Source organism: Bubalus bubalis, chromosome 12, assembly GCF_019923935.1.
Source record: "Bubalus bubalis isolate 160015118507 breed Murrah chromosome 12, NDDB_SH_1, whole genome shotgun sequence".
NCBI lineage: Eukaryota > Metazoa > Chordata > Mammalia > Artiodactyla > Bovidae > Bubalus > Bubalus bubalis.
In genome coordinates this window covers 100104647-100125268 of record NC_059168.1, presented here as the reverse complement: position 1 = coordinate 100125268, position 20622 = coordinate 100104647, and the positions used below count along the sequence as shown (strand labels likewise).

Here is a 20622-nt window from a genome sequence, read left to right as displayed (position 1 = left end):
GGATCAGGGAGGGCTTCCTGGAGGAGGTGATTCAGGAAGCAAAGAGAGACTCGGGGGAACCCTCAGGTCCTTGCAGGCAGAGAGCGCCCAGGAGAGGGAGACACTGTCCTCAACCTTCACCCCTGACTGTGAATTTCCCATAAGCTGTCAGCCCTGACCCTGAACTCACCATGAACCGTCACCCAGTAGAGCTTGCGGGCCTCGCCCACTCCATTGCTCACCACACACTCAAACAGGGCTGAGTCCTGGGGGCCGGGGTCTTCAAGGAGCAAGGCATTGGAGGGCAGGAGTCTGGAAGGACAGACAGACAGTCACCTGCTAAGTGACTGGCTTGGCTGACCTGAAACCAGGCGCCATGGCTTCCCCGCCTGGGGAACTTGGAGGCAGGGCATGTGTCTCCGGACTGTTCCCCTTCCCGTCTCTGGCCCCCAGTGCCGACTCAAAAAGTTTCTCCTAGAATTGTCCACCTCCTAAGGTCTAGCTGTTGAGTTTGTGGGTGGTTTTAATGTCTGCGCCTGGGTTTCTCCATAACTCTAGAATGTTTTCTAAAGTCACCACCTAGGATAACTTCTGCAATACAACCACATCCAAAGCCCTGATTAGAACTGCTTGTGTCCACTGAATGCCTGTTTCATCACAAAGCTCCATGATGACCTGGCACCTAACACAAGAAATACCTGGTGAATTCACTGCTGAACCGGCTCCCTCAATCCTCCCAGGGATCAGCTCAGGATCAGACTTGAGAAAGAGAGACCAAGGCTGCTACAGGCACTAGGGTTCAGTCTCAGCCAGCATAAACTTAAGCTTCTAGGTGGGTTTTGAAATAGTGACTGAAGTGGTTTCAAAGGCCATATATTCCCCATTTGGCTGGATGTCCCCAATGCCCCTACCTCCTACCGAGCATCTCCTATAAAGACCTCCTTGCCCCCTGAGGTCTGGACACAAAAGTTCTGGTGCTGGCTTTGGTGAATGAGACCCAAGCACGTCCCTACCTCAGGTCTGACCCAGCTTCCCGTCTGTGAGGTGGGCAAGCCCTCTTCCACCCTGAGGATCTCACAATGTCCCCGAAGGACCAGCTCAGCACCTGTAGGCGCCCTGCTGCAGGCGGAAGTCCAGCTTCTGTCCGTCCTTCCACCAGGCCACGAGGGGCTTGGGGGAGCCACTGGCCTCACAGGGCAGCGAGGCTGGGGTATAAGCAGTCAGGGTCAGGTTGGAGGGGCCGGGGACGATGGCTGGAGGCTCTGGGGAGAAAGCAGTGATCAGAAGACAGGGTGTGGAATGGGGGCAGAGGCAGGGAGTCTGGTGGGGCTGTGCCCAGAGATGAAGTTGAGGAGCAGGGTTTACTCTTATCCCCTTCAACCCACCCCCGAGGAAGCAGGGACCGGGAGGCAGGAGAAACTCCCCGAGTGGGTCTTCCAATGGGCTCCCAAAGCTGGGGTGATGGGACCTTTGCTCACCCTTGAGGTTGGCGTCTCCCTAACTACCTCTCCTTGAAGTGGGGCCTCCAGGGCAAAATTCCCCAGCAGTCTGCCTGAGGCCAGGGCTCAGCTGCCTCCACCAAGGTGATCAATCGGATTGAAGAGCAGATTAGAGCCTCTGACTCAGTGATTCTGAGTGTGATACAGCTTGTACATCTTTTATCACTCAATATAATAGTACAGTAGTAACTGTTCCCTGGTGGCTCAGATGGTAAAGCGTCTGTCTACAACGCTTGAGACCCAGGTTCAAACCCTGGGTTGGGAAGATATCCTGGAGAAGGAAATGGCCACCCATTCCAGTATTCTTGCCTGGAAAATCCCATGGACGGAGGAGCCTGGTAGGCTACAGTCCATGGGGTCGCAGAGTCGGACACGACTGAGCGATTTCACTTCCTAGTAAGTGTATATGTTTGCATAAAAATAAATATGCATCTTTGAGTATACACACTCAAAACTTTTAACCAATGGGCTTCATAGTCAAAAAAACATTTGGAGGCCATTGCTCTTGGCTCCTGAAAGCTAGGATGACCCAGAAGCTAAACCGGACCTGGCCCCGACAGGGAGTGGGTGCTGAAACAAAAAACACACCTTCCCTCGTCTACCTACCGAAGACCTGGAGGTTACGACCCTGCCGATCAGAACCTGCAGAGTTGGATGCCAGGCAGAGATAGTGGCCAGCGTCCTGGGCGAGGACTGGCTGGATCCTCAGAGAACCTTCAGGCAGAACTTGAAACCTGGAACACAGGGAGGGGACCCCTGGTTGTGTCTCCAGCAAGACCCTCCCCTTGGTCCCTCACTTTTCCAGCAAGAGGGTGCTAACTCAGGAGTCCTGCAGGTTTGAGGCCAAGGTTGGGGTGGGGTGGGGGTCACGGCCGTGGGCAGCAACCCACATGGCAACCTAGAATCAGAAAGGGTGAGTGGGGCTGCTTCCAGTCTTCCATGCTCCCACCTTGACCCAGCCTCTCCCCAAGAGCCAGCAGGCAATGGTACCCCCACTCCTTCTGAGAACAGCCTCTAGATCAGGTCTAGCAACTGCCCTTTCCCAGGGGCCATGTCTGTACTCTGTGATCCCACCCATGGCCACAGCCGATTGGACGGGGGACAAACACGCCCCGCAGGCTGGGCCAATGGAATTCTCTGCCCTGGGAATTTGGAACTGGGATTCACAGACAGCTCTCCAGGCTCTGCAACTTGTGTGAACGGAGGAGTTATAACTTGGGCGGTGTGGGAGGCTGGTGGGGGAGCATCCCTAACCTGTTCACAGAGAAAGAAGGTATAGAAAATTGATCTGAGGGACAGAGAGGCCTGAAACCTGCACACGGAAACACAGATTAGCAAGCAAGAGTCAAAACCAGACACAGACAGACAGGGGTTCTCAGGCCCTGAGAACCTGCCCTTGGGTTCTGAGAAGACCCATGTCCTTTCTGCTCCAACTGCCCAGGTGGGCTTCCATATACAACCTGCAGAGAGGTACCTGAGCCCCTCCCCAAGGCCCTCCCTTGCCAGCACCCACCTGGTGCTCCCGGGATCCAGGGGGACCCCGTCCTTCAGCCAGCTCACGAGGGGCTGGGGGACACCGTCTGCCTGGCAGGGCAGCAGGGTCGTCTGGTTCACGGAGGCGTTCACCGTAGGTGGTCCTGGCTGGATGGTGGGCACCGCTGGAGGAGGGGCACAGAGGGAGCGGGTGTTGGGAGTCCGTCACTCTCCGGAGGGTGGGCAGGGCGGGCAGGGTAGGAGCACTCACTGTGGACCTCCACGTGGAAGGCCAGGCTGGTGCTGCCCGCTGCATTGTGGGCGGTGCAGCTGTAGGGGCCGCTGTCAGCCGTGCTCAGGGCCTGCAGCTGGAGGAATCTGCCCTCCTCGGGGAACTGGGTGTGGGCATCCGCCTGGAGAGACACCCCCACCCAGGTGGCAGACCCTCATCAGTGCAGGGCTGGCCCTGCCCAGCCCCCCGGGCGGCAGGGTCACGGAACCAGTGGGACTGGCCCGCAGCCCCTGCACTTGTGCCCAGCTGAGGACTCTCTGGGGAAACAGGCTCCTTTGGGAGGGAAGGGCATCCTCCCTGGAGCTCCGCCTTCGGGCCTGTTGCAGGGGGCTCACGCTCAAAGCAGGAGCTGGAGCCTCCCTCAGATCTACAGTCCTTGAATCCACAGCTGCAAATGGGCCGCATTTCAGGGGTGAGCACAGAGAACTTCAGGAAGGGGCCCCAGGCCACACAGTCACGAGGCCTGGCTCAAAGGTACAGTACAGATAGGCATCGAAAGTCCTGGGTGCAAACCTTAGCCTTGTCTCGGTGCCCCATCACCAGTATGAGGTAATAATAATATAACAATTTAACAGGGTGGAGATATAATTTAACAATCAGGAGAGCAGGTATGCACAGTGCTGGCACCAAACAGGCTCCTGGCACCTGGGACCCAGTCTGCCCAGGGTCTGGGGCCCGAAAGGGACAGAAGGCAGTGCCCTAGGGTGCCCAGCCTGGCACCCACCTGCAGCAGGATGCCTTCTCGGTGCCACTCGATCTCCGGTGCTGGGTCTGCCTCCACCGAGCACTCTAGAACCAGCTGTCCCGGGGCCAGGCCAACCACAAAGCGGGGGCCATGGGGCCCAATGATATTTGGGGGGGCTGGTGGGGCAGGCAGAGAGGGCATGAGAGATGGACTCACCTCTGCTTGTCCCATCCTGCCTTCCTCTCCTGCCCCAACTCTGGCACCCCATACCTTGAACTCTTATCCGGAAGCTCTTCTCAACTTCTCCGGCAGGGCTGTGGGCCAGGCAAGTGTACAGCCCAGCATCGCTCACCTGGGGATGGAGCAGGGTGAGCACCTGCCTCTGGCCCCAGTCTGCCCGGCTCCTGACCTGGCTTCCCAGTTACACAGCTAAGGGCCCAGGACTCAGACTCAGGCCTGTTGCCTGCCACCCCACCTTTGCTAACAGCCCGTTCTCCTTTCTGGGACTTTCCTTCCCTTTTACTGCCTCGCCCTTAGTTCAGGGCTAGGGCAGAGCTCGTCTCCTCCAGGAAGTCCCCCTGGACTGTACCAGTTCTTTTCTGGTTGGGCTAGGGATTTATCTGGTTTCCGCATCAGCCTTGGGTCAGACCTGACTGGGGGTTCCCAAGGGCATGGCCCTGGGCCAAGAGGATCATCTGCATATCCTCACACCCCAAACAAAAGTGGAGCTTGGCCGAACCTTGCCGAGTGCTGCTGGGCCCCGCCCTCCCCTCTGCAGCCTCGGCCCGTGGCAGCTGGGGCAGCCGCACCTGCACACCCTCCATCCGGAGCACCCGCCTGGCCCCTCGGCCATCCTCTGGCCTGCTCAGGGCCCGCCCATCCTTGTGCCAGGTGATGTTGGGTGCAGGGGTACCCCGGGCATCACACAGGAGCTCCAAGGGGGTTCCAGGGGTCAGCAACAGCTCTTCGGGCTGGCCTGAGTCTTCGATGTAGGGGGGATCTGCAAGACACCCCAACCTGGCTCAGCCTTGAGAGCCGTGCCGGGAGCACTGGGAGCTGGGGCTCGTCCTCCCCCACCACCACCCAGATGCTGACAGCAGACGAGGCTGCAAACAGGCGGTGGTGATCGTGTTACCGCTGCTGCTATTTAGTTCTTCATTCGTGTCCAACTCTTTGCGACTCCATGGACTATAACCCACCTGGCTCCTCTATCCATGGGATTTCCCAGGCAAGAATACTGGAGTGGGTAGCCACTTCCTTCTCCAGGGGATCTTCTCAACCCAGGGATCAAACCCATGTCTCCTGCATTGCAGGCAGATTCTTTACCACTGAACCACCAGGGAAGACCTGGTGAAGGTGTTGGAGGGTCCTAAAAGCACCAGACCGTGGACTCATCTGCCTGGGGCAATTATCTGTGCTGTAAAACCAACCAGGAAACAGTATGAAGGGAGATGCGTCTTTTCAATGTGGCACAGCTCTTGCAAAATCTTGTGCTTGAGACCCAGAGCCCCGAGACCTCAGTGGCTTTTTTCCTGCTTTACAAGATTTGGGTGATGAGATAGGGGGCACAGCCCCAGGGGAATGAAGAATCTGGGCCCCCAGCCACTGCAGCCAGGTCAGCAAGACCTGTTCCCTAAGCCCCAAGCCTCTGGGGTGCTCACCTCACTCACCATCTTCTCCATTGTGGCCCCCACCCTGGGGACCCCCTGCCACCCCCAGCCCAGAAAAGCTGGCCCTGGGGGCAGGCGACTCACCCATCACGGTCAGCTGAAAGTGCCTCCTGGCTTCCCCCGCCTCACTCACGGCCACGCAGGAGTAGGTCCCCGCGTGCCCCGCTTCTGCTGCCTCCAGCAGCAGGCCAGGCCCGTGCTCCAGGCTCTGGGGCAACAACGGTTCCCCATCCTTCACCCATGACACGAAGGGCAGGGGGCTTCCCCGGGCTTCACAGGGGAGGAACACCAGGGAGCCACGGACCACTGCCACGTCATTCTGGAACTCGGCCGGCTCCAGGACAGGGGGCACTGTGCAGAGCCAAAGAGTGAGCACGAGTCAATTCATTTGATGCCAGGTGGCCCCTGGACCTCTGCACAGACTGTAACTATTGGCCAGAGTGCCCTTCTCCCGGTCTATTCCTTCTCATCTCCAGTCCATAACTTAGACCTCATCTTCTCCAGGGAGCCTTCCCTGAAACCCTGAGGCCAGGTGAGGTGCCCCCTCAGTGCTCCCTGGGATCCGCCCCTTCCCCTGGCATCACCAGTCGCCTGGAATTTTAATTGTCTTTCTACAGAGCTGTTTTCCTCATGGACCTCCTGGTGTCATCGGCCACCTCTGCTCACTGCCGTATCCCGGGGCCTGGTGAGGCCCTGGCATGCTCATGTCCAAGAACCACTTGTGAGATCAACGAAAGAGTGACTGAATGAGCCAGAGGCTGAGTGTGTGTCCTGCCCTGACATCCCTGAGGGCCAACCCTCGGTTCCACGCAGAGGGGAGGGGCAGGGACAGGGCCTTGATTCTCACCCCTGAGGCCAAAGGGCCTGGTAACCCGCCCCCTGCTCCGTACCGAGCACCTGCAAGATGAAGTGCCTGTTGGCCACACCTGCGGGGCTCGAGGCCACACAGGTGAAGGTGCCCGAATCCGCCAGCTGCACCTGGGAAATCCTGACGCCCTCGAGCAAAGGGCGGGACAAGAGTGAAGGGGGGAGAAAGAGAGAGAGGGACTCAGACCCCGTTCTCTTCCATCCCGTCCCTAACATCTCACCAGCCAAAGGGGTGGGACTCTGAAACATACACCTGACCAGGTCCTGCTTCTGCTTAAACCCCCAGAATGAAACCCATACTCCCCACCTCCACCGCTGCTGCCTTCTCTGCCCACCTCACTCTGCACCCAGACTTCCTGCTTCCCAAATTCTGAAGCTCCACCATCTCTCCCCAGGGCGACCTGCTATTCCCACCCCTTTCTTCTAGACAATTCCACTCAGCTTTCAGGACTCATCAGACATCTCTACTCACTGTTTCCACTGTCTGAACCCCACTGTCTGTTGAATCCCCTTTCACCCTGACCACTCCTCCTGAGTTGCCCTTGTCAATGTCCACAGTGACCCTGAAATGTCTGTTATACCTGCCCTAATGCTGGCAAGCTGGGCACAGCCCACACTCGCTCCCCTGGACTGCAGCCCGTCCTGGCTTCCAACACCACCTGTTTGCAGACCATCTCCAAGCACCTATTTCCCAACTAGAGTATCCAGTGCCTAGTTTCCATCTTTCCTTATGTCCAAGAATCTCTCCAACCAACATGTGGGAAGACAGCCCAGGTCTCCACCCTCAACCTGCTTCTCCCACTGTGGACCTGTCTCAGAAAATGGAACCTCAGCCTTCCAAGTTTCCCGATAAAGATCCCAGAGCCCTGCTCAACTCCTCCCACCATCTCTCCTCTCTCCATGACACCACCAGCTGGACCACCGCCATCACCCCCGTCACGGGGCTCTGACCCAGGCCCCCCCACTGCGTCTCACCTGGATTATGACTGAAGCCCCAGAACACCCTCCTACTGAGCCCTCAGCCCTACAGTCCTCCTACAGTACAGTCTGCCATCCACGCTGCAGCCTAAGTCACAACCCCAAAGAAGTGAAAGTAGAAGCTCAAGCGGATATGCGTATTACGATGTCCACAGCAGCATTATTCACATTTTCCAGCATTATTCACACAACTGCTGAAATGTGGATGCAATCCAAGTGTCCACGAGTGAGTGGATGGATAAAGAAAATGTGTTCTACACACACCACGTGATATTATTCAGCCTTAAATATTAGGGTGGAAACTTTGACGCAAGCTACAACATGGATGATCCCTGGGTCGTGAAGAGCCCCTGGAGGAGGAAATGGCAACCTACTCCATTATCCTTGCCTGGGAAATCCCCACAGACAGAGGAGCCTGGAAGGCTCCACAGGGTCACAAAGAGTAGGACACACTTAGCAACTAAACAACAACATGGACAAGTCTTGAGAACATGATGCTAAGTGAGATAAAGCTGTCACAGAGGACAACTATCGCGTGATGCCGCGTACACGAGGGACTCAGAATAAGGCAAATTCATAGAGATAGAAAGTGCGATGCTAGGTGCCAGGAGATGGGGAGGGGGTGGGGAACTGGTGTTTAACGGCTCAGAGCTGCAGTTTGGGAAGAGGCAAAGCTCTGGAGAAGGACGATGGTGATGGCTGCCCAGCAGCGTGAATGTCCTCAGTGCCGCTGGACAGTGCACATAAAAATGCTAGATTCTCTTTTATGTGTTCAGTTCAGTTCAGTTCAGTCGCTCATTCATGTCCGACTCTTTGTGACTCCATGGACCGCAGCACGCCAGGCCTCCCTGTCCATCACCAACTCCCGGAGTTTACTCGAACTCATGTCCATTGAGTCAGTGATGCCATCCAACCATCTCTCCCTCTGTCATCCCCTTCTCCTCTTGCTTTCAATCTTTCCCAGCATCAGGGTCTTTTCCAATGAGTCAGCTCTTTGCATCAGGTGGCCAAAGTATTGGGGTTTCAGCTTCAGCACCAGTCCTTCCAATGAGCACCCAGGATTGATCTCCTTTAGGATGGACTGGCTGGATCTCCTTGCAGTCTAAGGGACTCTCAAGAGTCTGCTCCACACCACAGTTCAGAAGCATCAATTCTTCGGGGCTCTTTTACGTGTATTCTACCACAGACGCAAAAGTTGAGCCACATCACGAGGCTTCTCTGCTGAAAACCCTTCCAGGGCTCCCCTTCTCTCCTTAGGAAAACCCAAGTCTTTTGAAGCACTTACAAAGCCCTATGTCGCCTGACAGACCTTCCCTTCACCGACCCTCCAACTCTGTTCCTAGAACGCACAGCCACATGGCCACCTCAGGGCCTTTGAACCTGCTCTTCCTGCCTGGGAGCTCTTTCTCATGGAATCCACTCACCTCCCCTTCTTACCTCCTTCCACATCTGCTCAAGTGTCATCTCCTCTGAGTGCCTACCACCAGCCACCCTAAAATTGTGCCCTCCACGGCCACTTCCTACTCCCTTACCTGAGCACACATCTCTTGTGACATGTCACTTTTATACTTGCTTACTTTCCATCCCCACAACTGCAGGAGCGGAAGCTTTGTCTTGCTCACTGCTCCGCCCCAATGCTCTGGAAGACTTTGCTCAGGAACCTTCTTCCAGGAAGCCTTCCCTGATTTCTCCTACCAGGGCTAGGCTAAGTCAGGTGCAACCGGATGTCATCACCCAGATCTGTGCCTCCCCTACTGGGCTGTGAAAACCTGAGGGCAGAGGCCACTTTCATTTCTGGAGTTCCATTTGGGTCCTCTCATTCCCCTTATCAAAAACTTCTATATGTTTATATTGTTTTCAGTCTAAAAGCCATTCAGTTGTGTTTTTAAGCAAGCTGCTTGAGCAGGAGGTCTGGGGTACTGACTGGTGGGCCGGGGAACCACTGCCTTACCGGAGGGTGCGGCCAGAGCTGTGGAGGTGGGTGCGGTGGGAGAGCGGAAGGGGCAGGCCGTCCTTGAGCCAGCTCACGTGGATAGGCGGGGAGCCCCGGACGGGGCACGCCATGCTCACCAGATCGCCAAGCCTGTGAACCAGGGTCCCCGCACCCTCTGGCCCCTGCTCGATGGTGGGAGGCACTGGTGGGAGGGCAGAGAGGAAAGAAGGAACAGTGACGGGGTCAGAGAGCTGGACCATAAAGAAGTCTGAGTGCCAGAGAACTGATGCTTTCGAACTGCGGTGCTAAAGGAGACTCTTGAGAGTTCCTTGGATTGCAAGGAGATCAAACCAGTCCATCCTTAAGGAAATCAATCCTGAATATTCATTGGAAGGACTGATGCTGAAGCGCCAATACTTTCACCTGATTCAAAGAGCTGACTCATTGGAAAAAACCCTGAGGCTGGGAATGACTGAAGGCAGCAGGAGAAGTGGGCAACAAAGGATTAGATGGTTGGAAGGCATCACAGACTCAGTGGACAATGAGTCTGACCAAACTCTGGGAGATGGTGAAGGACAGGGAAGCCTGGCGTGCTGCAGTCCATGGGGTCGCAAAGAGTCGGACACGAACGAGTGACTGAACAACAACAAGAGCTAGGGGGCCAGGGGAGGGGAGGCGGGCCCCCCACAGGGAAGTCCCAGCAGATGGCACTGATACCTAGACCTCTGCCACTGCAATCAACACGTGGCGATCACCATGTGGTCCTGGAGCCACACCCACTCCCTGCGAGGATGACACCCACGGTGTCTCTCCTTTATCCTCTGACTCGCTTGCTGTACACTTGGAGCAGTTGTGCCCGGCCTGAGGATGAGGCAGAGGCCCAGAGAGGCCAGACGGGCCTGGCTCACAGAGGGGGCTTGGATGGGGGTTCACCAGGTGTCCCCCACCAGGGCCCTGTCTGCACCCTCCAGACGCCCCAGTGGAGGCCCCGTGTTGGCCGGGCTGCTGCCATCCTGGGACGGCTGGACTGCCTGCCTCTCCTCGCCCTCAGCCGCTCACCCAGCACATTGACGGTGTAGAGCTTGGCGTCCTCGCCGGCTGCGTTGTGAGCCACGCAGGTGTAGGCACCTGAGTCTGAGGCCCTCAGGTCCTTCAGCACCAAGGAGCTGCCGTTCAGGTAGAACCTGTCACGGGGAGAGAGAGCCGGGAGGCAGGTGTGTGAGGTCACGGAGGCTCACCGCCTGGGACGGGGAGGGTGCCGGCCGGGCCTTACCAGAGGTAGGGGCCCACGCTTTCATCCAGAGGGCTGCCATCCTTCAGCCAGACCACATATGGGGGAGGCTGCCCGTTGGCCTCACAGTCCAGCTGCACATCCTGCCCCTCCAGGACGCTGTGCTCCTGAGTGGTGCCTGAGCTCCGGATCTGGGGGGCCACTGTGGCAGGGGCTGTGGTGAGGCCCTGGGGCAGAAGCTGGGGCTGGTGTGGGGGGTGTGGGACACGGGAGGGGCTCAGGGTGCGGACGTACCCAGCACGGCCACCACGAAGTCCTTGTGGGCCTCAGCCTGGGCGTTCTCGGCCATGCACGTGTAGGTACCAGCCTGGTCTGGCTGCAGGTGACTCAGCTGGAGGCGGCCCCCCCGGGAGACCACACCATGTGCCATGCTGCTCTCTGCAGGAAGGAGGGGCAGGCCTGGAAGTCACCTGCTCAGACCCTTCGCCCCAGGTGCCACCATTGGGCCCAGACACAAAAGTCACGTGACTCCCTGGGAGGATGGTTGATCCCCACTCACAAGGCTGGAAATACCCCGGGAACCCTTGAATTACCCACCCCTTTCTTACGCTCACAGGGAAACTGAGGCCCAGACACATCACAGCCTTCCCCAGCCTGGGCGCCTTAGATTGCGTCAGTCCTTAACCAACCCCTCCATACACCCTTCCGCTGGGGACATTTCTCCCCAAGGGATCCCACTCCCTTTATTGTCTAGGACTTGCTCCTCTTCCTGATGACTCTCAGGCTCAGCTCATCTCCCACCTCCTTTCCAGTTTTTCCCTCTGCCCCTGTGGATCATGGCAAACCAGCCACTCACTGACCTTGATATGAGTCAAGCGAGGGGCTCCTCTGAGCCTCTGCTCAGGCTGCATACCTCCCCCAGACTGGAATGCTTCCCCCTCATGTTCTCCAGTGGCACCTCTGCCCCAAAGCCTTTTCCAACTGCACCAGCCCAGGCTGATCTGCCCTCTCTCAGATCCTCATCTGTCCAGCCAGCCCTTCAGCACAAAATGTATTGAGCAACAACTACAAATCCAACAGCAAGCTCAGGAATCAAAGATGGGTGAAATGTGGTCCCTGTCCTCAAGGAGGTCAAAATGCCTCAGAGACAGTGACAGAGGCACAAGCCCATGTGCTCGGCCCTGTGGAACCCTGGCAGAGCCTGGAGAGGCGAGGCCAGGCTTCTGCAGGAGGTGAGTCTCAGCTGAGACTGCAAAGTGGGTCTGAATCAGCCAGGTGAAAGTGGAGGTGGTTCCAGGAGCCCAGGGTGGGTATTTCAGGAAAGAAACAGCATGTGCCAGGAGCTGAAGGCCAGAGAGAAGAGAGTCCACAGCAATCCACCACCAGGCATATATCAAAGAGGAAGGAAAGTGTACGCCACGCACTTGTACAAGAACGTTCACCGTGTTATCCCTCACAGCCAAAGGTGGAAACAACACGAACGTCCATCGACTGGCAGATGGACAAGCAAAACGTGACAGATCCGCACAGTGGAACGTCCAGCCACAAAAATGAATGAAAAAAAGACTTAAAGAATGAAGGACACATGCAACAACATGGATGAACCTTGAAAACATGGTGCTAAATGGAACAAGAGGCCACGTGTTGTGTGATCCCACATGTTACATGAAGCATCCAGAACAGGTAAATTTATAATGACAAAGTAGGTTAGGGGCTGTCTAAGGCCAGAGTGGCTGTGAGTGAAGGTGATGGGTGAGGGATTTCCTTTGGGTGATAAACATGTTCTAAACTTATAAACAGCAAGGTCCTACTGTATAGCACAGGGAATTGTTCAATACCCTGTGATAAACCATAATGGAAAAGAATATTAAAAAGTATGTGTATGTGTATATATATATACATAGGCATGCATGCATGTTCAGTTGTGTCTGACTCTGCACCCCATGGACAGTAGCCAACCAGACGCCTCTGTCCATGGGATTATCCAGGCAAGAATACTGGAGGGGGCTGCCATTTCCTTCTCCAGGGGATCTTCCCCACCCAGGGATCAAACTCACATCTCCTGCAATGACAGGAAGATTCTTTAAGATTCTTTACCACTGAGCCACCTGGGAAGCCTATGCACACACACACACACACACATAACTCAATCGCTTTGCCGTACAGCAGAAATTAACACAACATTGTAAATCAACTATACAACTATATTACAATAAACAAGGAAAAATAAAATATGAAGTTAAAAAATGTTCCAAAATTGATTGTGGATATGCTCTGTGAATACACAAAAAACAATTGAATTATACATTTTAATTGGGTAAATTGTATAGTATGTGAATTGTATCTCAGTAAAGCTGTTATTGAGAGAGACAGACAGACACAGGCATATGCAAGGAGCTGAGAGCAGCTAGGTCCGTCTGGAGCACGGAGCAGGATGGAGGGGGGCTGGCCCTGGCCAGTGGGCCCTGGCCCCGAAGGGCCTCCTGGTTTGTGGTCCTGAGGACTGCAGCCATGGAAGGATTTTCAACAGATAACTGACACACCCAGACCTGCCCTTTGCCATCCCTTCTGTCCCAAAGGAGCCTGCACTGAGGTCCTGGATGGGGTCCAGGGGATGAGTGTAGGGGCTGTGCCCTCACCCAGGGGTGTGGGCCATAGGGGCTGAGATGGAAGAGGCTAAGGGTGGAGAGCAGGGCTGGCCCCAGAGATGTTTATGTTGACAAGAAGAGGCACCTACTGACTGATGGGCGGGTGGGTTGGGGGAGAGTAAGAGTGGGGCAAGGATGCAGACCTGGATGGGGGTGACCAACAGCTGGGCTGGACAGAGCTGAGGTGCTGGAGGAGGAGCAGCTTTGGGGGCCAATGTGGAGCCCAGGGTCAGGACAGCTGAACCCTCAGCACCCACTCTGTGTTTCTGTCCTGTGGACACAAACACAGGAGCCACCAAGCCCCCATGTGAATGGTCCTCAATGTTGGGATTTCAAGGCCAACAGGGCTGAGAGACAAATGGGGGAATGGATCAACAAGGTGCTGCCAGCTTTTGATATTGCCAAGCAAGTAAAGTTACAAACCCAACTATCCCCTTCTGCTTTCATTGCCATTTCATTAAATAAAGAAATTTGTTGTTGCTGTTTTAGTCGCTAAGCTGTGTCTGACTCTTTTGTGACCCCATGGACTGTAGCCCACCAGGCTCCTCTGTCCATGGGATTTCCCAGGCAAGAATACTGGAGTGGGTTGCCATTTCCTTCTCCAGGGGATCTTCCCGACCCGAGGATCTAACCTGTGTCTCCTGCATTGGTAGGCAGGTTCTTTACCACTGAGGTAGCAGGAGAACCCCAAACAAAGAAATACTTGGCAGCAAAATGATAAGGACTGATGGACTCACCGACAGGCATCCCGTCCTTCAGCCATGTGACAGCAGGTGCAGGGACCCCGGTCACGTCACAGCTCAGGACCAGGGGGCTCCCAGCCACCCGGCTCACCATCTCCGTCTCTGGGTTCTCAAACGTCGGGGGCACTGCAGGAGAGAAGCCAGATTCCCAGAATCCTGTGACTCTGCCCCCTACTTCCTTCCTCTCGGGCTGATCAGGGAGGCCTGAGAAGCACTTCCCTGTGCTTAGGAGCTGACATTTTATGTTTTGCCATTGATGCGGATGTGAGTTGTTTTATTCACAAATGTAAATAAGACCAGCAGCTGGCTATTTCCAAACATTTACAAAGCAGAGCCCAGAGGGAGAACACTTAGCCCAAAGATGGTAAATATGTGACTATTGAACCAGCAGGTGTTAATCTATGCCAGGGCAGACATCACTAATCGATCCCAACACTCTCTCCTGCTCAGCCAGCATGAAGTCATGCACCACAGGCAGCCACTGCCAGTGGAACACAGATGGCTGTGCTCAGGATGAAACATCTTCTCTCTCAAGGACCAGACATTGCACCCTCTCCCTGTTCATCAAGGTGGCCATCAGGAGAAGGAGCTATGAGCTTTGAGCAGCAGCAGACCTGGTATCAATAATTTTCAACACTGGTATTCAGTATGGTCAGGGTTGGATCCATCCACTGTCCCCATGGTACAGAAGCTGAAGGCTTTGGCATCTGCGGCAGATAGCTGGTGTCTCTCTACCTGTCCTTCCCATCTCGCACAGGGTCACTCGGGCAGAAGCTACATTTCCCAGTCTCCTTTGCAGCCTGCTGTGGCCAGCTGCTCAAGTTCTCTGTGTCTGCTCATTTCTGCTTCACCGGCTGGTATACAATGCAACGTGTGTATGCTGAATCACTTCAGTCGTGTCTGACTCTTTGCGACCCCATGGACTATAGCCTGCCAGGTTCCTCTGTTTGTGGGATTCTCCAGGTAAGGATACTGGAATGGATTGCCATGCCCTCCTCCAGGGGATCTTTCTGACTCAGGGATCGAACCTGAGTCTCTTATGTCTCCTGCATTGGCAGGCAGTTTCTTTACCCCTAGCGCCACCTGGGAAAGCCCAAAGATGCAATGCAGACAGGGACAACCCTCAGCGAATGGGAGATCGACACGATGGAAGGATCTTGGTCCCTAAATTAGCATTTGGTAAGTCCAGAGCTACCCTCCAGCCCAGATGCTCACTTCTAGGCTTTTGGATGAGAGAGGTAAACTTCTCTCTTCCTTGATGCACTATATTTTGGGGTCTTTTTGTTACATAGCTGCGTCTTTTCCCTAACTGACACAACATCTGACCACAAGAAAATCTGGCCAAGCCTTCATCCCTTGCTTCCCTAGGCAGTTCCGACAAGCTCTCCCTTCACCCCCAGCTTGAGTCACACCCAATGAAATGCCCATCTATGTTCCATCTTGGGCTGCTAGGGCAGGTGCCTCAGGGTTCAGGTGGGGATGACATGGTCCCAGGACTCCGAGGGTCTGATCTCTTAGGGCTCTGTCCCAGTGCTCCCATCCTGGGCCCTGTGCCCAGCCATTTCTAGACACAGTCATGGCAGACCATAGATGGAGCGCTTTCTGCGTGCTTAACAGGCAGGTCCTATCTTCGGCTCCTTTTACTGAAGGTAAATCTGAGGCTCAAAGGGACAAGGTCACTCAGAGCAAGTCATCAGTGGAGTCCTGTTCCGATCCTGCTCTTTTCAGTTCCAGATCTTGTGCCCTAAATACTCAGCAACACACTTCCCTTTTCAGCCACTGCCCTTCCCATCCTTGGTAGCTCCATGTGCTGCCAGCGGTCCCACAGTGGTGCTCGCAGGCTGGTCCCCAGCTTACCCTGGACCGTGAGGCTGAAGGCCCGCATGGCCTGCCCGGCTGCATTGCTGACTCTGCAGCTGTATAAACCTTTATCCGACACCTGGGACAGAGAGAGCACGTGATGGCAGTGTGCGCGCGGCTGGGGTGGGGTCCCCCAAAACCTCCAGGCCCCAGAACCTTCCAGAGCAGGACTCCCCAAGTAAACCGGTCATGCCTGGGAGGCCCAAGGGGAGATGGGACCTTCTGGCCTTTCCCAAATCCTAGAGACGCAGGAGGGGTGAGAGAAGGTGGGTGCAGAGGACCCAGACCTCACCCTCCCCGGGTCTGCGTGTCAGCTGAGCCAGGGGGAGAAGGTTCCCACGCTGTGGGGATGGAGCTGAACCCGGAGAGGGGAGCCCTGGGTACAGTTCCAGAGGAACAGTGAATATTCACCCACTGAACCCCTGTGGGTGTCTAATCCACACCAGGGATGGGGGTGGGCAGGTGGAACCGAGTCCCCGGGAGTGATAACAGAGGGGCCTGGAGAGGCTTCTGGATCCCGGGGAAACAGGCAGGCGGCAGGGCCTGGATCTGCTTGAAGTCGTTCTGTGGCTCAGTGTCGAGCCACACCTGGGGTCTGGTGCCCTTTCCGCATCTCCCACCCCCAAGGCTGCTCATCACCTTGGACTGGGGTTCTCTGGGCCGAGGAGGAAGCAGGCCCCATATCCTGCCATCCAGCTGCCCTCCTGCCCCTGGCACACTAGGAGGTGACATCTCCAGGGCTGCTCAGGGCCGCCCGCACCTCCAGACAGCTCACCTGGGCGTCCTGGATCTCCAGCCTCTGCCCGCCCAGCAGAGCTTGGATTCGCTCTGGCAGGACCAGGGGCTGCCCGTCCTTCTGCCAGGCCACAGTCGGCTCGGGGAATGCGTCTGTCTCACAGCTCAGGACGGCCTTGTCCCCCGCACTCACCAGGACCACATCCTGGGGTCTGCTGGGCGCCTGCCGGAAGGTGGGGGGAACTGGGGCAGGAGACGAGCCAAGTGAGGGGCCGAGGCCTTTCCCTGTCCTCCCCAACATCCCTGCAGGTTAACCATCTATGGAGAGAAAGGGTCACACGGCAGACCCCACCCCAGGGGACTGCACTGACCCCGGGGGCTGGACTAAGAGAATCCAGGCCAGCATGCCGAGGACCTGCTGGGTGACCTGGGAAGTGCCTCTTGGCCTCTCTGGCTCAGCCTCCCAGTTGGGGTACACGTGTGCTGAGTCACTTCAGTCGAGCCTGACTCTTGCGACCGCATGGACTGTGGCCCGCCAGCCTCCTCTGTCCATGGGATTTCCCAGGCAAGAATACTGGAGTGGGGCTCTGTTTCCTCCTCCAGGGGATCTTCCCAACCCAGGGATTGAACCCGGCATTGGCAGGCGGATTCTTTACCAGTGAGCCACCAGGGAAGCCCTGGCACTGGGCTAAATGCTCACATATTACCATCTAATCCTTAAACCAACCACCACCTTAAAGTGATGGGAGACTCAAGGCTCAGAGAGGAAGAGTGACTTGCCCAAGGCCACAGAGCAAGGAAGCACACAGCTGAATTTCAAACCCAAGGGCGTCCGAGTCTAAACCAGGAACCTAACCCTGCGGTGCCCCAGACACCACTGCAGCAGACGGCATGGTGTGTCCCAGGCTCCTCCGGGGCCGGCTGCCCCTCTCCTGACTGTGCTGGTGGAGGGGTGTGAGGCTGATGGAAGGAGTGGGGGGCAGTGCAGGTGGGGGGACAGACGGCACGTACCCAGCACACTAAGCTGCACCAGCTTATGGTCTCGGCCGGCGGCGTTTAGGGCCTCACACATGTACATCCCAGAGTCCAGGAGCTGAACCCGAGTCAGCTGCAGGGTGTGGGTGCCTGCGAGGGGTGGTGGTGGCGGGTCGGGGGGGAGCCAGCGCTTGGCACCAGTGAACAGGCCCCAATCCCCAGACCCCACACCCGCAATCCTAAAGCCCTCCCAGACCCCTAATTCTATCCCAGATTTGGGGAGGCTACTCAGCTTCCCCACAGAGCCTCCGAGCCGGGCCCTCAGCCTCAGTTTACGCACCAGGCAGGAGGAAGACTTCTTCTCCCAGGGAGAGGGTCCAGCCGTCCTTGTACCAAGTGACCTCGGGGCTGGGGTGAGCATGGACATCGCAGGGCAGGGAGACGCTGCTGTTGAGGGTGGCGGTGATCTGTTCAGGGTTCAGACCTGCGATTCGTGGTGGGACTGTCCCCGCGGGGCCATCGAAATAAAGAAAGACGTGACAATACAGACTGGCAGGGAGCCGATGGCCACAGGGTGATACACGGGGCCTTCTGGGGCTCCTGGCGCTTCAAACCAGCTCCTGTTCATCTTCCTCATCTTGTAGAGGAGAACGCAGAGCTCAGGGATCAGAGAGGGAGAGTCATTTTTCCAAGGTCACTCAGCTGCTCAGTGGCAGGGCCAGAATATCCATTCAGTTCAGGCTAAGTCCTAGACCTGAGTGCCCAACACCGTCATCCCTCTGCCCCTGAGGCCACAGCTGCCCTACATCCACAGCCAGAGCTCTCAGCCCCTGAGATGCACATATCACAGGAATGCAGAGGTTGAGAGGGCCGACTCTGGGGGCGGGGATACCCCCACTGAGTCTCCGAGCCTGCTTCCATGGCCCTAAAATGGGGCCCACCTCTCGGCTTTGAGCCCAGGAAAGTAAGTGCCCTTATAGTAAGTGATCAATAGTGGTGCTGGAAAGACCTCATTCTTCTGAGAGCCTCTGAGGTTGCTTAAGATGGTCTAGTGGCCAGGGTCCCCCAGAGTTCTCTATCCTGGGGTAAGGCTGGCCCAGACCGAGGGCCCAGGACACTGGAAGGACCGCGGCACTCTGCCTGCCTGCCTGGTGAGCCCACAGAGCATGCCAGGGCCAACCCAGAGGACCAGCCCCTGCTCAGCTGGGGAACCCGCAGGGGCTGCCCACTCGCCCGGCTCACCTTGCACCCTGAGTGTGAAGAGCTTCTCCGCGGAGCCGGCTGGGTTCTCGGCCACACACATGTAGCTGGCGGCATCAGCCACTTCCGCCGTGGAAACCTGGGGGTGCATGTCACCAGCCCGATGGCTCTGGGGCCCCCAGGAACCACAAGGGCTCCCTCCCACCCATCTCAGGCACAGCCAGCACCAGGCGGAGCCCCCTCAGAAGACCACCTTTGTCTACACTGAGCAATGCTTAGGGAGGTCACCCCACGTCCAGCCAGGGCTTTCTGTGACATTCGGGGCTGTGAGGCTGACAGATGAGTCCCTGTAGCAAACTGGGTGATGACATCGGTCCCCCCCCCAGCCCCGAGGAGGGTGCTCTGTGCTGTGCTGGGCTCCAGGGGTCCCGTGTAGGGGTGTTTGGATGTTGGGGGCCCGAGGTGCTGCCTGAGGCCCCAGGTGCCCGCACGGCTCTGTGAGCATCCGACGGCCTTCCTAAGGAAGGCTGCCCTGTGCCACACTGGCTGTGGGTGTGCCAGCCTCTGCTCCTTTTCAGGGGCCATGAGCAGCCCTACAAGGCTCTTCACATACGATTCTTCAGTGAATTAAATAATTAAGTAAAAGTGAAAGAAAGTGAAAGTGCAAGTCACTCAGTCGTGTCTGACTCTTGGCGACCCCATGGACTATACAGTCCACAGAATTCTCCAGGCCAGAATACTGGAGTAGGTAGCCTTTCCCTTCTCCAGGGGATCTTCCCAACCCAGAGGCCAAACCCAGGTCTCCCTCATTGCAGGCAGATTCTTTACCAGCTGAGCCACAGGGGAAGCCCAAGAATACTGGACTGGGTTGCCTATGCCTTCTCCAGGGGATCTTCCCGACCCAGGAAACCCTGAACTAAATCCCAGGGGTTCCAACACACTTCCAAGCAAAGAGCTTCAGGTGACGGCAGTTCGTTGGGCCCCAGACAAACAGAACTGCGTCACAGCAGCAGCTATCTTTATTTATAATTTATTTTTTGACCTTGCCACAGGGCATGTAAGATCCTAGTTCTCCAACCAGAGATCAAACCCATGCCCCCTTGCAGTGGAAGCACTAGAAACGCAGAGTCTTTTTTGCTTTTGTTTTTAAATAAGTATTTTTAAAAAAGTATTTTTGGCCACACCCTGCAGCATGAAGGATCTTAGTTCCGCCCCCCAACCAGGGATTGAACCCAAGCCCTTTATGGGAAGGAAGGCAGAGTCTTAACCACTGGACCGCCAGGGAAGTCAGCCACTGCCTTTAGCCTGAGCAGGGGTTAGGGGGGTCGCCCTGACCTGTAAGATTTGCCCATTTTCCAGGACCTGCAGCCGTGGGCTCGGGGAGAAAGGCAGCCCATTTTGGAGCCATGAGATGGTGGGCGCAGGGTTGCCCAGGACTGGGCAATGCAGGCTGACGGTGCTGTTGGCATTGACGGTCACCTCCTCTACAAGCTCCTCCGTTTCACCCAGGATCACAGGTGGGGCTGGGGGCGAAGAGGGTGAGAAGTGGGCAGCCTCCTTGGGAAAGGCCCCAGGAGGAGCGTGGTGTGGAGATGAGAGCTCTTGGTGCCAGGTGCTGGCTGGGGCTCCTTGAACCCTGCCCACCAAGCCCTTCCGAGCCCTGAGACAGCTAAGGAGCCTAGGGCACAGAGAGGGCTGTGATTCACTCAAGGTCACACAGCTAGCAAGCAGCTCGTGTGTGCTGAGTCACTCAGCCGTGTCCAACTCTTTGCGATCTCATGGACCATAGCCCGCCAGGCTCCCCTGTCCCTGGGATTCTCCAGGCAAGAATACTGGAGTGGGTAGCCATTCCCT

At 56.5% G+C, this 20622-nt stretch overlaps 1 protein-coding gene across 3 annotated transcripts in view; it reads right to left on the bottom strand.

Moving 5' to 3' along the window:
• Positions 1 to 20622, bottom strand: part of HMCN2 (hemicentin 2) — a 175834-nt gene that overhangs the window by 28187 nt on the left and 127025 nt on the right. For all 3 annotated transcript variants that reach the window (XM_044926449.2, XM_025261852.3, XM_025261853.3), the window contains exons 56-76: positions 20104 to 20291; positions 18811 to 18907; positions 17909 to 18070; positions 17605 to 17718; positions 16634 to 16836; positions 15856 to 15937; positions 13993 to 14124; positions 10902 to 11045; positions 10650 to 10809; positions 10436 to 10560; positions 9395 to 9578; positions 6489 to 6586; positions 5683 to 5949; positions 4738 to 4928; positions 4199 to 4280; positions 3968 to 4104; positions 3223 to 3364; positions 2992 to 3136; positions 2085 to 2212; positions 1085 to 1241; positions 170 to 291 (exon numbers count right to left, since the gene is read on the bottom strand). In XM_044926449.2, coding sequence (XP_044782384.2) covers positions 170 to 291; positions 1085 to 1241; positions 2085 to 2212; positions 2992 to 3136; positions 3223 to 3364; positions 3968 to 4104; positions 4199 to 4280; positions 4738 to 4928; positions 5683 to 5949; positions 6489 to 6586; positions 9395 to 9578; positions 10436 to 10560; positions 10650 to 10809; positions 10902 to 11045; positions 13993 to 14124; positions 15856 to 15937; positions 16634 to 16836; positions 17605 to 17718; positions 17909 to 18070; positions 18811 to 18907; positions 20104 to 20291 — 3060 coding nt within the window. The remainder of the gene's footprint in view (positions 1 to 169; positions 292 to 1084; positions 1242 to 2084; positions 2213 to 2991; positions 3137 to 3222; positions 3365 to 3967; positions 4105 to 4198; positions 4281 to 4737; positions 4929 to 5682; positions 5950 to 6488; positions 6587 to 9394; positions 9579 to 10435; positions 10561 to 10649; positions 10810 to 10901; positions 11046 to 13992; positions 14125 to 15855; positions 15938 to 16633; positions 16837 to 17604; positions 17719 to 17908; positions 18071 to 18810; positions 18908 to 20103; positions 20292 to 20622) is intronic.